A 13,952-nucleotide genomic window follows, 5' to 3' on the forward strand; every position below is an offset into this window, starting at 1 on the left:
ACACAATTGTTGCAGTATGGTGTGATCAGAGGATAACTAGTTACCCGGGGAGCTGCTACCAGGTTATTAAAGTTGATGCCTATGTACAGAAATGCGTAGGTACATTGATGGGCATGAAAGACAAAAAAGACAAAGTTAGCAGCTCTAGCTACCTAGTCATAATGAGAGGAATTAGATCGGGTTCTATGGGACCAAACCTGGTGAATTCTCACTTGGATAATCTGCAAATGTGGTAATTTACAATTCCTGTGGGCTTTATGCTTCACATGAAAGATTTAAGATAGTATAGTTTACAACGTAGTTGGGTTTTTTGGGTTTTGGAAAATAAAGTATTCTTGTCTAAAGCTACATAAAGCAATTCATACCTGCTAAATTCATATGTATTAAAAAAAAAAGTGGGGGGGACATGCATAACTAATCTCATTAGTTGGTGAGAGCTGAACAACAAGGATAATACTCTTAAGCACATTATTTTATAGATGTATTTAAACTATAAAAATAACGAGAGAAAATTACTTCTACAAGCATATTCTGGAGCCTCATGCTGTTGGTGGCAGAAGGTTGAGTCTGGTCTTCAAAGTACCATAAAATACTTGGGCTTCAGTGTAAGGTCCTCTAATGATTCTTTCAGTTGTGAAAAAATGTGGTAGGATACAGCATGTGAAGGAGTCATTTTAGAATTCAAAGTTAAAAGCTTGTAAGTAATTGCTTTACACAAACATCTAAAAGGTAATATCATGCCATTACTTGATTATGATTAGTCATAATAACAGCCTCTGAATCTGGTGTCCTTTCACTATGGAGGAACATAAATAATAAGTAGTAAACTGTGTGAAATGTCTGAATAATTCTGAAGAGAAGCTACCACTATCATTTAAAGCTTCATAGAATAATTGAAGATGGCGGAGGAAATATCTGAAATGAGTTGAAGTTGCAGAATTTACAATTTTTGACAGCTTTACAATGTGTTTAAACTGTGTGCAGAGATCCTAAGTGTGCTGGAAGATGCTCTAAAACATTTTTAATGGATTTCATCACTTTAAAAAACTCAAGCATTTAAACTGTCAATTTTGTATTGGGTGGTTTTAAAATAATTTGATGTGGAGGGTAAAACCTGAAGAGGCTCTTTGTAATAATCTCCAGCTCTGTTTAGTAGTAATGCGGGGTTACAGTTTTGCATGTGCATGAATGTCAATGTAAGTATATCGTATTTCTACTGATTTTTTTTTTCCCTTTCCCTTTACTATAGATCATAAGTGATATTCAATAGCAGTGCTTCAGTCAAATTTGTTTTGTATTTGATAAATCTGAGAGCCGTCATCTTAATAAGAAAATAATACTGTTTCTTACTATAGAAGTATGTATGTTCAGTGAGTGAGGGATGTCTTAAAGCTAATTAGACCATCTGAGTTTTCAGTTGATGCCAAGCTGGGAACAGTTGTAGGCACTTTCAAGGGCATGCTCAGAATTCAAACTGATCTTGATAAATTTGGGAAACAGGACCAACAGGCTTGTTTCATTGAGTCACAGGTTGCAGATGTCTGAAAAGTTATAGCACCGTAAAAGTAGTAAACTATTTTGGGGGCTATATCAAGAGAGGCATTTGTCTTAATACCTGGAGAGGAAAATGTTAATGCTGGTGATGTTGAGAGATGTAAACAAACTGAATAGTGTTGAAATGGAAGCAACTAGAATGACTTGGTCTTGAAGGTAGAAGGAAAGAGATAGTTTCCCGTGCCCTTAAAGCTTGTCTACAGAACATAGTAGATTATTCTTCTTTGCACAGGTTAAGATTAAAAAGGCTTGTACAGTCTTAAGAAAAATTAAGTATTGGAGAAGGCAACCTAGGGAGGCTGAAATACTCCTTTCTTACTCACTGTTACTGATCTTGCCTTGGAGTGAGGTGAGAGGCTGGATTGTATCCCTAGGGTCTGTGGGTTGGCTGGTCAGCCATGGGTGGTCTGTGGGAAGCTTCCCTCCATTTTCTCCATGAAGGTGGATAGGAATTATCTCATACTATTCTAGGTTCTGGGCACCTCTTGCACCATCTGTGTACAGTCTGTGGCTTAAACATGAAGCTGCTGTTGCCATATCTACACAAAAACAGCCTGCATCATACCTTTCTCATCGTGCCAGCAACGTAGCATTTAGAATTGCTGCATCAACATTTCTTGCAAGGAGGGTCTCAATGAGGATCCAGCACTAGTGCTGACAAGGCTGGGCTGCCCAGGATTAGGTGGTCTCTCAAGGTCGTACACTGACCTTGCATTTTGAAAACCTGAGCCCTGTATTTCTAAGGCTCTTTGACTTAATTATATAATTATGCTGTATATCTTAATGTACAAAAAGAGCTTTAGCCCTTTGAGAGCATGTGCAAACCACTCCAAGTACCTTTTCCCGAAGCATTATTGTTCGATATAGTGGTACTACATGTTCACTGATGGGATTCCAGGGATGCTCTGAGGCATGGTTCCCACCTGAAGAGAAGCACAAAGAGAATAGAATGAATGCTGTGTTATAAATAGTATGTAAAAGTAACTGGTTGTGTTTTTTCTAGGGTATTTGTAACCAGTGACAATGATATTTTAGTATTAATTGGTTTTTCTTCTTCCTACTACCTGCATGTTGGTACCAGAAACTTTGATATGACTCTGGACTGTAGAGTGAGAAGATAAGACTGAAGATGGTGGATCCAAATAATGGTTATTGGGAAGAAGTGGTGGAAAACATAACCAAAAAAAACCCAACAAAAACCAAACCAGTCAACCAGCCACACACCTCAGGAAACCCCCGGACTTTTGGAAGTTGACTTTGAATAGCAATTACAATCAAGTATTTAATGTGGAAACTTGAAGTTTCCCTCTAAGGGTGAACTAGCTGCAAAGATGACTGAAATAATTGTGACACAGTTGATAAGAAAATAATAAAAAAATACAGTAAACAGAAATCTTCTTAGTATATTTTCTCTCTCATAGTCAGTGCTGTACTGCAGATATCAAAAAATAACTGAAGATTTTTTTTTCTATGCACAAGGTTAAATCTGGCTCTTATCAACATCCATGCTAAGACATCAAAGTATAAAGAAATAGTTATATGTATCATACATGAAAAGATGCATGTTCCTTAGTTTGGGGGGTAAGAACTAACTGCTGCCATTGCCTTGCTATCCCCCTCTTTTCTGAATGTAGATCAAGTCCTTTATTTGGCCATTCACCATTGTAAGCCACTTAGAATTTTTTTTTTCCTGGCTGATCCCTTTTTCTTCATTCCTTCTCTATGTAGAAAATATACTGCTTTAGCCTAGGTATATTAAATTGTACTCTTTATACATTATCTGTATATAAGTAATGTAAAATAGACTTATTGGTGATGAGGCATGCTGCCGCTGAACTCAGGTTTCAGTTGAGTTGCGAGGCTAGTATTTACTATGTATTATCTTAGTTGGAAAAAGTACTAGGAAGATTTGAAATGCATTGTGTTGGGCAAAGGTTATTTTTATTTTAGGCTTCTTCCAGAGCTATAGTTTGTCAAAGGGCAGAGTATCAGATCAGGTTGAAGGGGTAATGTTGCCTTCAATTCTCTGTTTGTCCTTTGCATTCAGAGAAAGCTTTTTACAGTGGTTGGTAGGACTTTAGCCAGAGGATGCCAGTTAATTCTAATGGATCTTATATAGACAAATCCCCATACATCAGTTTGCAGAGGTTCCTTTTCAAGTAAAACTTAAAGCAATTTCTCTGTAAATGCTTAGATATTCCAGTGATTGTTCTAACACTTCTGTATGCCTATATTACTTCTGTTATTAGTCGGTTTGCACAAATGTCTGTTTTTTACACAAAGTGATAAACTGAGTTTACAACTATCCTGATAATCCCTAAAAGATAATGAAGTTTGATTCAGAATGGCTGTCAATAACTAGGATGGATCCTGCATTAAACTTTGTCAGATGCAGAAACACAGTTTCAAAAAGAGAATGCAAGTATGTTCTATGAAGTCTGAAGAGTAACGCTTAGAAAAATATTGGGATTATTTGTTGCAAATACTTTTATCTTGAAATCTTGGACAAATACTTCACATATTTTAAGTATCAGAAAAATACAACTGCATTTTCAGTGCATTCATAAAATGCCAGTGAACTGTGGGAGCACTGCTGTTGATTTCTGGTACAGGAGTACCTGGCACAGAGGTGAATGCTTTTATTATAGTTAACGCATCAGTTCAAATTCGTATTCTTGAAGACTATCTCAAAAGCACTAATCTTTCCAATGACAGCCAGAAGGTTTGAGAACAAGCCTGGAATCTCTCTAGTATAGAAAAAGGTGTCAGTCACTTTGTGATGTCTTTACTTGTGCTTTCACAGCAAACGTGTTGTTTTACTTACCTGTCACCTCTGTCATCGCATGCTCCTCTTTTTGATATAACATAAAATACTGTTTTGTCTCTGTACCCTGTTTGAGAGAGAATCTCCCATTACTTTTGATAGAGAACTTTTGGAAGCTGTTAAATTACAAATCTGAAGGTGAGAGCCTGTGTTGTTCAGGCCAGAGTCCACAGCATTTCATATTGTTATCCTTTGCACATAGTTCATGTGATTGCTGTGTGTGTTAATTTACTATGGGCTGGTTATATAACCTTGCTTCATTAAACCTCTTGACTTTGAGACAGTACAAACTTAGGAATTACTTTCATTTATTGTGAATTTTAAATTAATTGCCAGTTCTTTCCTTCCCTTCTAGTACTGTGAGGACATGAACCTGAAATCAACTTTTAGAGTAGAGGCTAAAAAACCAGATGTAGCCTAGATATTATGGTAACTGATACTTTGTAAAGGTTAACAAAAGAAAACATTCCCTAAACCCAAAAAGTGGTTGTGTATGCATTCTTGCAGTAGGTAAATACAGGTAACTTGAATATAGCATAAAATAAAAGTGGAGGGAGAGAGCCAGGAGCAAGATTGTTCTTAGCAGGAGCAAGGCATGGAAGTGAAAGGAATAAAAGAAGTGGTGTGTGTCTGGGGGGGGAATCTAAGCATTTAGATTTCATATTTCTGTAGTCATTGTCTTACAGTTTCTTGAGTTGTACTTGAAATTAGTAATTTATCCCAGCATCTCACACAATTTAATTATCCCAGTTAAAACATTTGTTTTGAAATATTCCTGAGATAACGCAGGTGCTTCCAGCTGTAGGAGACAGAGTGTATTTTAATTCATTGTGGGTGTTGTAAGCAGCTAACTTAAGTTTATTTCACTTAAAAGTAGCTACTACTGAGTCTTTTCACAAAAGGATCTGGGTTTTTTTGCTAATGATTAGTCATTTATTGCTCAGTTTGCATGAATGCTGTGTAAATTAAGGAGAATTTTCTGTGTTTTGCCTTCAGACGTTATTTCTTGGAACTAACTAAAAGTAATAGCCAAAGAACAAGTGCTAGATATGAGATTTGCAGCCAAATGTTGTAAAATATCTAGCTGCTCTTTATAGTGGGCTCTTATTTCCCATAATGCAATCAAAACTTCTGCTGCATTTACAACAAGAAAACAGGACAGAGCACAGTGTTCTGGAGCAGTCAAAAATCAAGTTGTGATTTCAATAGATTCAACTCTGAGTATATAACAAACTTTTGAATTTAGTAAAATAATGCCTAAGGAACTTTATTCATTTTGGAGCGAGGAAGATCTTACAAATATTAAATATCTTTGCAGGAACACTTAGTCAGTCTGGATGAGCCAGCCTCGGAAGCTGGACAAGAAGCTCTGCTTAGACAAGAGCAAGCAAAAATCATTCGTTTTGAAAGGCAAGCGGAAGAATTCCTCAATGCAGTCTTTTACAGAAAAGGTTGGTTTTAATGGCGGTGGGGGAGATGGTATCTTTGCATGCAATGAAGATACCAAAGATCTGACATTCGAGTTATCATTGTATATTCAATATTTTTCAGTTGTCATATATTTCTCAAGAGTAAAAATTGACTCTCGGATAACGTAGCAATACAACAATGTGGGCTTGGGACAGAGGAAGAGAGTATAACATTTAAAATAAATCTCTCCATGAGAACGCTGGTGTATTGCACTTCTGGAGGAACGACTCAGTTCTTGTCCAGCAGAACTGCTTCCCTGAAACTAATGTTTAAGTGAGCGGGCTCTTTGGAAGGAGAGACGAGTGGTGGTGTATGTTTTTTGTGTGTTTTTTTTCTACTAATTTATTTATTTTCTTATTTTAATGGGAACCGTACTAATGCAGTTTTCCTTAAAGGTCAGCAGTCTTCTCACTGTGGTCTATAGTGATTACGCACCCACTTCCATCAATCCACAGTATAAAATATTGTTGGAATAGAGCTAAGGGGGATATATGGAGAATTCAAAACACGATCAGCAAAAGAATTGGAAAATTAGTACCGTAGAATATGCCAAGAACAATAACAGTAGCTCAGTGCTAGAAAATCCTCTAGGTCTCCTCTGGAGAGTTACGTCAGTTAAACTGTGCTCTTAGGGATGCCACAAAACTCATTTCACTGTTTTCTACCCATCTGGGAAATGGGAATCCAGAGGTTGCTTCCAAATGCATCTTGAATGAAAGTACATCGTACTTATCAGTCTAACCCATGTGTGAGAAAATCTGCCAAATCAGTAATTCCAACCTGTCTGCTGGGGGACAATGTGAGGCTTCAGTTTAACAAATTAGAAATTGCTGTAGCCAGTCCTCAGCCCTTCCTCCCAGTAACCAAAATATTTAAAGGTGTTTTAAGTAGATAACAGTATCTTAGCCTTTCTTTTATGGCTCGAACAAATACAAACTGTACATGATGATGTATTGCGCAAAGTATAGAAGCATGTAGGAAGGGTAGTTATTACATTACTACTGATAGTTCAGATAATGCTTTTATTCCAAGTCTTTCTTTTCAGTTTTTATGTTTTGTTTTGTTTTTTTCTTTTAAAGTTTCCTCTTGTTTTTAGATTTATCCCATCTCTTTAAATCCAGAAGGGTTTTAAGAAAACAAAAAATCTAGAGAAAACCTACTTTTTTCCATATTGCTTCTCTGGTGAGGAAAAAAAAAAAATGCAGTTCCATTACTTCCAAATTCTTTATTAAAGACATCATCCCTTTAACACTGTGCTTATATTTTTAGGTATGACCTGTGTTTGTATCTTATTAGAAATGTATACTTTCCTAATTGTTGGAAAACTATTGGCAGATATTGCAGTGTGCTAATGAGGGGTTTCACACTCTATCTGTTGTCAGATACACAGAATGAAGATAATGAAATCCCTTCAGATTTCTAAGCATCTTTGAGAATTTTTTTTAGTACACTCTTGCTTTTCTTCCTCTGACAGAGCTGTGCTTGGTGCAGATGTAACAAGGGAGGGGAAAAAGCCTGGCAGGAAGTCAGTTCTGTATCCTTAATGCATCATTGTCAAGCTTGGCTGTATTTGGGTTGCTTGAAAAGTTATTCTAACTCATGACACTGCCATAAGATCCCCAAGCACTGTCATACCAAAGAGGACACAAAGAATGGCAGCACTCTGACACTCCTATGTTGCTCAGAGATGCTTGGCGCTCAGCGTTTCATGCCAGCGATGAGTTCTTTTTTTTTCTTTCTTTCCATCCTCACTGCCAGTAACATTTGAGACTGGTGTTTTGTAGCTGAGGCAGGTCAGAGGAAATGCAGATGTTCTGCGAACAGATGCCTGTTGGGTGTCAAGGATGTGCATTCATGCACCCAACACACACAGGTAGTGAGCCGCATCAGCAAACTTTCTGAACAGGTTTACTGTCCATTAATCTTACGTACTTTCTCTCTGCTTTGTGCCCATGGCACTCTGACTCAGTAATGTTTCTTTCAAATGTTCATACTTTCCAGAGAAAGCAGAGTGGTAATAGCTGGTTGTCTCTTACCTATACCCTGTGGCAGGATAGGGCCTTCTTTTGATGGTTTAATGAAATCCATGCTTTTTTTTTTTTTTTTTTTTTGATACTGCCCTCCTAAGTTTTTGGCGTAGATAAAATATGCAAAAAGCTATCAAAGTTTTAAAACTCAGACTTACTGCTTTAGACTATTTATAGCTGATAAATTTGCTGTATCTTTCTTCTCTGAGAATCTCTGTTTTAGTTAATTTCATTTATTTTTTTAGAAAAACCCTAGACACTTAAGGTCAAAATAAACATCTGGTTGATTTAAAGTGATGCTGCAGAGGCATGAGCAAATATTTTGCACTTGCTTTTGAGCAGTTTTAATCCTTAGGATTCAGGCTTTGTATTAAGCAAGAAGCTTTTAATGTGCTACGTAACTACCCTTCAGGTTGAAAATTGAGTTTTGTGTCCTGAATTAGATAGTTTATCTTGAGCAGCACTAGAAAGCTGTCACTTGTTGCTCTGTGTTGATTCTTTGAAGTTGCAGATTATAGCAGTAGGCATGTATAGTATTTTCTCCCTGAATTTTGAAATACGTTCAGTTCTAAGCATTACTGAACTGTACGTATGAACATAAAGGCACAGTAAAGGCATGATTCTTCTTCTGAAAACATAGGTGCCAGTGCTCTGCATTCCTGCCAGCCCCACTTGTATACACTTAAAGCATGTGCCAAATAGTTGGCATCAGTGTGATCATACTATTTGTTTGTGTCCCTCTGGGCTTTCCTAGAGCCTTTCACATGTCCTTCAGCAGGTTATGGTAGTGAGTTTAGAAAATGGAAGAAATGTCACCATAGCAGAAAAAGCCTCCATGCTTCTCCAGGCTTGTGTCCTTGTGGACCATTTGGGAAGAAAATGAGAATATAAACATACCTAAAAATAAAGTTTGGCTCATCTCTTGATTTCTTGAAACTCTAGTGCCTCCTCCTTAGCAACAATAAAATATCCTGTAGATTTTACAAGAAAATGATTAAGTATTTACATAACCATCTCAGAAATTTACAGCTACTATACCTCTAAGAATACGTATACTGACTGTATAAAGTCTTATATTTAGAAAGCTGTACTTAACAAGAAAGAATTTGGGCCTGATTAAGTATTTAAAGCTCAGTATGGTTTTTCATCAAGAAACACAGTAGCTGCTTACTGCCGCTCTCTAGTTTGTGGGCAACTACATGCTCAAACCTTCATGTCAATCATCCTTTGCAGATACTATAAAGCTGGTTTGTTGGATTGATGCATTTTTGTCAAAAGTGGTGGTAAAAGGCAAAAGTGCTGAGATGTCCCAAAGAAGATTTTGCTAATGCTTCTAATAGTTCAATCTCAATAGATTACCTTTCAACCTGAGCAATTTTTTTAAAGAGGAAGTAAACACTTTACTATTGTTCTGTTTTGAGAGCTGCTTTTAAAGATTTGTTTGGTTTTCTACTGCACAATTTTCTCTGAATGTTTCTTCACAAATACAGAGTCAAACCTTTTGAGCCATTTCTGGAGGAGTTGCGGATTTGGAGTTTCATTTTGATTTTTTTTTTTTTTTTTTTTCTTTTTACCCTGATTTGACCAGAGAATAGAAGCAGTGTTTGAGGTGAAGTGGCAGGACTTAGCTTCTGTGATTTAGGAGTTACAGATTTGCTTTGAAATCACAAATTACTACTAGTCTAAAATAGTGGTTTTTGCCAATATATTTTTTGGTTGGCCCACATTCCCAAAGACCTTTGTATTTATGCACTATTTCATATAAATAAGTTAGAATATTTACCTGTTCCATTACACATTTCTTGCTGATAGATTTAGCAATGTTTAGCAATATTCTATTTCTAGAAATAGAATTACTTTTCATGTGACACATCTTATTTTTTTTGTATATATGAAAGCTCTTTGAGTAATACCTGGTGTTGCATTGAATATAAAGATATAAATGTCAAAAAGATTAGATAGAATGGGATGGAAGACACTTGAACGTTTGATCTTCGTCGATTATTTTGAAGGATCAGAACTATAGGGCTTTATTTCCCAGTAAATTTGCAGGGGACTGCTGCAACTCTATTCCCCCTTCTCCCCTTCTGTAGCTTCAGGTAAGTTGCTCAGTTCTTCCACTGAAAGCCTGTTCAATTTTTTTGGAATGAGCTTCATTATTTGGTACTCTTGTTCATGAGTCCAGCTCTCCTTTTCATTTATACACCTCTTTAAGGTCTGGTCAAATATATCTATATTTGAAAACAAAAGATGAGATTGCATATTTCTCTTAGAAACCTGTTATTTGGGGAAGGTTATACCAGAATCAGCAGTGGTTCTTGAATTTATTCTAAGACTAAAGTACATTTTATACAGAAACTATTTTATCTTTGACTTTCGTGTTTTGTTTTGTCTTTTTGTTTGGTTGGTTGGTTTTGGTTTGTTTGTTTGGGGTTTTTTTTTGTTTTTTTTTTTTTTTTCCAAGTAAACAATGACTTAATATAAAAGCTGTTTTACTTAAAGTGCTTCCTTAAAAAAAATCTCTAATATTTACAGACAGTCCTAGGGTCTCTGACCCTAATATTCCCCTAGTGGCCCGTGAGATCATGCAGCGAATGATCCGACAGTTTGCTGCTGAATATACCTCAAAAAATAGCTCTACTCAGGACTCCAGCCAGCCCAATAGCACAAAGAACCAAAGCCTGCTGAAAGCATCTCTGGTCGCCTCCTCTCCCACGGCTGCAACTGCTCAGAACCCTGTGCTCAGCAAACTTCTCATGGCTGACCAAGACTCACCTCTGGACCTTACTGTCAGAAAGTCTCAGTCAGAACCTAGTGAACAAGGTAGGACTCTTATCAGCGTCTTGCATCCTACGGCATCCGTAAATGGCATTCTTGTTGCAAAACCTAACAATTAGAAGTTTGCACTTTTAAATAAAATGTAAAGTGGAAAAACAGTAGATGTTTTTACAATGAAATGATGACTAGCTAGGTGTGGCTGGGAGAGAAGACACTTTTTGAAAGAATGTAGGCCCATAGGCATGAGAGATTTTTCTGAAGAGGGGCAAAGGGGATGGATGGGCTCCAAAGTCTGAGGATGAGTGTGCTGTTCCTGCTGGGAGCTGTAAGAAACAGTCTGCCAAAATAGACTGTATGTTTGCTGATAGACAAGTTCATGTGGTCATGAAAACCATGATGTTTTGTCTCCTTTCCGAAGATCAGTACACAGTCTGACTGAAGGACTTTTATTTTCGTTCTGGTCTTAGTATGAAAACAGTATCTTTTAAAAAATCTATGAGAAAATTGCTTTGTAAAGGCTGTAAAAATGATACCCATGAACTGTACAAAGCTTCCAGGTTTATGTATTTGGAAGAAATGTCTCTTTTCTACCTTAAAAATAGACTTGTTCTGCCGAGCACAGATTGAATAACTTGTAACAGTGTTGCAGAGCTTGTTTTAATTTGAAAACCTTGCTTTCTATGAAAAATGTTTTTAACAAGCAAATTGTATGAGTGACTACAGTATGTGAATGGGTTTTTTTGTTCTCTGAAATTGTTGAATAGAGGTTATCATAAGTGTATCCTACTGATAGGATTAAAATTAGCCCCTTTACCCTTCTTTAGAAATGTGTTAGCATCTGAAATCATTCTATCAAATACAAAGTAGGCTGTATATCCTCAAGTAGAAAAAGTGCCTTAAAAAAAAAAAAAAGCCTTTTGCTAGCTTATACAGAATTTAAGAGATCCCTTTATTCTTTGAATTTATGTCTATGAAGCCTTTTGTAAAAAGGTTAATTTTATGTATCCAACAATATGCAGGTTGGGTGTCTGGACACTTATTGCACTTACAGCATTTACTGAAAGTTGTCGTCACACTACAGTTATAAAACTGCAGTGAAAGGTTGTATAGTGTTTTATTTGAAGTGGGGACCTATACATTTAGCTGATAGATATTTGTTTCTAGCCAATTTTATAAATGTATTTCATGAGTGTCTTGCATACATGATTTAAAATGTTAAACTGTTCTCATTGTGAAGAGAGAGAATCAGTTTTGCTTCTGTTTGGTTGTTATTTTTTAAATTAGAGGATTGTATGGTGAAGAAGAAAGCATGTACATGAGCTGTTCTTTAGCTACCACGTGATGAAAAAGCTGTAAGATAATTTATAATGTTCATAACACTTGTTATGGAATTAGAACATGTGCATATTAACTTATACAGTAATCTGTTTGCTGATTTAATTATTTTTTTCCAATTTACATTTAATGTAATTGGGAAGAGGTTTTGCCAAACTTGTTAATGAGGGATTTAAGAGGCTGTCATGAAAGACTGCTAGTGCTGCTTATTGTTATGCTTCTATTCTAGTGGGTGGAGGGGAACCCAGCTAGTTGTAAACTTGTCCATGGTGTGTGAGGCTGGTTCTGCTTGCCCTCAGAGACTTCTAGGTCGTAATGACCCTTCTGGTGGAGGAAGAGTGGATGCAAATGCCTCTGGCTGCAGCCTGAGATGTTTAGTGTAGCCTCTTGAAAAGGAGGTGCTACTTGATCCAGTCTCTGTATCTTGTGGCTGCATAAGTGTTGCTCAAAAGAAAGATTGAATTCTTTCCTTGCCTAAGTTTGGGTTATGGTGTGTTCCCAAATGCAGTGGGTGGAACAGCTTTCCATAAGTTAATTCTAGTTCACTGTTTATCATGTTTTTTCACCATATGTCAAATGAGAACTTTAAGCAACTGAAAGCCATCTTACATTGTTCTTGTGTTGGGTGGTATTGACTTGATTAGACGGAGTGAGCAAGGAGCTCTGAAATGTCTCTAGTTTACCTTGTCAACAGGTTTCATTTATCTTTGCCTGGTACATTCCTTGTTTCAAAGTTTTCAGGAATTTCAGATGGCTGTGCTGCTTCTATGACTATGTTGCCTGTGTTAAAATGACCAGGATTTAAAGTTCTTTCAGTGCAGTGGGACAAGGCTTTTCTATCAGAAAAGCGCTTCCTTTTCTGTTGCCTAGAAAATGCAGTTTACATAAGGGCTTGCAGAGGAACATGGGTGAGTGTGAGGAAGTGCCATTGGTGAGAATGGAAGAAGCAGTCTAGCAGGAAAAAAATATTAGTGTATGGAAGAAGAGAGGGAGCAAAATGGCACAATAGAGAGGGGAAATGCAGGAGCTTTGCCAGTAGGGACCCACTGGAGACATGGAAAAAAGGATGAAGATAGCTGCCAGGTGAGGGGGAGTCTTACATTTGTGTGTGTTCATTTGAAAGTGAGTTTCCAGTATGAAATTCTCAATTAATTTTCCTACAGAGATTTGAATCAAAAAAAATCATATGCTGGCTTAAAGCCCCCCTTTAAGGGGGGCAATATCTGAGGAATTTGAAGATTCTATCATTTTGGGACTGCTGAGGGTTAGTTATACAATAGGCTGTGTTATATCTTGAACTGTCATTTGTAGGTAATCCTTTAATCTCTGGCTCTCATAACTAGTGCACTTTTAATTTTGCCAATTGTGTTGTGACTTCTGAGGGCTATGTTGAAGTCCCTTGTAATCCACATTACAAACAAATCCAAGCCTTTGTTTGTTTAAAAATAAAATAAAATAGAAAATGCTGTGTGCTAAATATAACTTTAGTCCAAAAGGCTTGTTTTGTCAAGGGACAATGTGACTGATCCTGCTTCTTCAAAGACTGAAGTTGTTCTTTTGTCTCTACAGACGGTGTGCTTGATTTATCCACCAAGAAGAGTCCTTGTGCCGGCAGCACCTCTCTGAGTCATTCTCCAGGGTGCTCCAGTACTCCCGGAAATGGGTAAGAGAAAGCAACTTACTATGACCTCCTAAAATTGTTTTTTACTAAAAATGTGTGCTTACCTCCTGTTAATTTTAACTTACTTTTGGTGTTAACCCTTTAGAGTAATGTGTTTTTCAACTTGTACCTTTGGCAAACACCTTCACCCTACCTGCCAAATAAGAGTTGTTGCAAACTGAGACAGGTTTAACTTGCAGTGAAGAACTCTAATATCTGTTATTTTGGCCCATTTAGTACTTAGTCAAAAATATTTCCATTACCTGTTTCTTGGATTTAGTGATAAGTGATGTCTGTGGAGATG

The 13,952-nt window shown here is 36.9% G+C and overlaps 1 protein-coding gene across 5 annotated transcripts in view; it reads left to right on the plus strand.

The window, feature by feature from the left end:
* Positions 1–13,952, plus strand: part of LCOR (ligand dependent nuclear receptor corepressor) — an 81,324-nt gene that overhangs the window by 35,691 nt on the left and 31,681 nt on the right. For 3 of the 5 annotated variants that reach the window (XM_042789487.1, XM_042789702.1, XM_042789652.1), the window contains exons 4-6: positions 5,697–5,829; positions 10,411–10,698; positions 13,558–13,651. In XM_042789487.1, the coding sequence (XP_042645421.1) occupies positions 5,697–5,829; positions 10,411–10,698; positions 13,558–13,651 (515 nt within the window). The remainder of the gene's footprint in view (positions 1–5,696; positions 5,830–10,410; positions 10,699–13,557; positions 13,652–13,952) is intronic. The other 2 variants (XM_042789535.1, XM_042789596.1) reach the window with 1 other exon arrangement.

This window comes from Tyto alba, unplaced genomic scaffold (assembly GCF_018691265.1).
Source record: "Tyto alba isolate M040663 unplaced genomic scaffold, T.alba_DEE_v4.0 Super-Scaffold_1, whole genome shotgun sequence".
Taxonomy (NCBI): domain Eukaryota; kingdom Metazoa; phylum Chordata; class Aves; order Strigiformes; family Tytonidae; genus Tyto; species Tyto alba.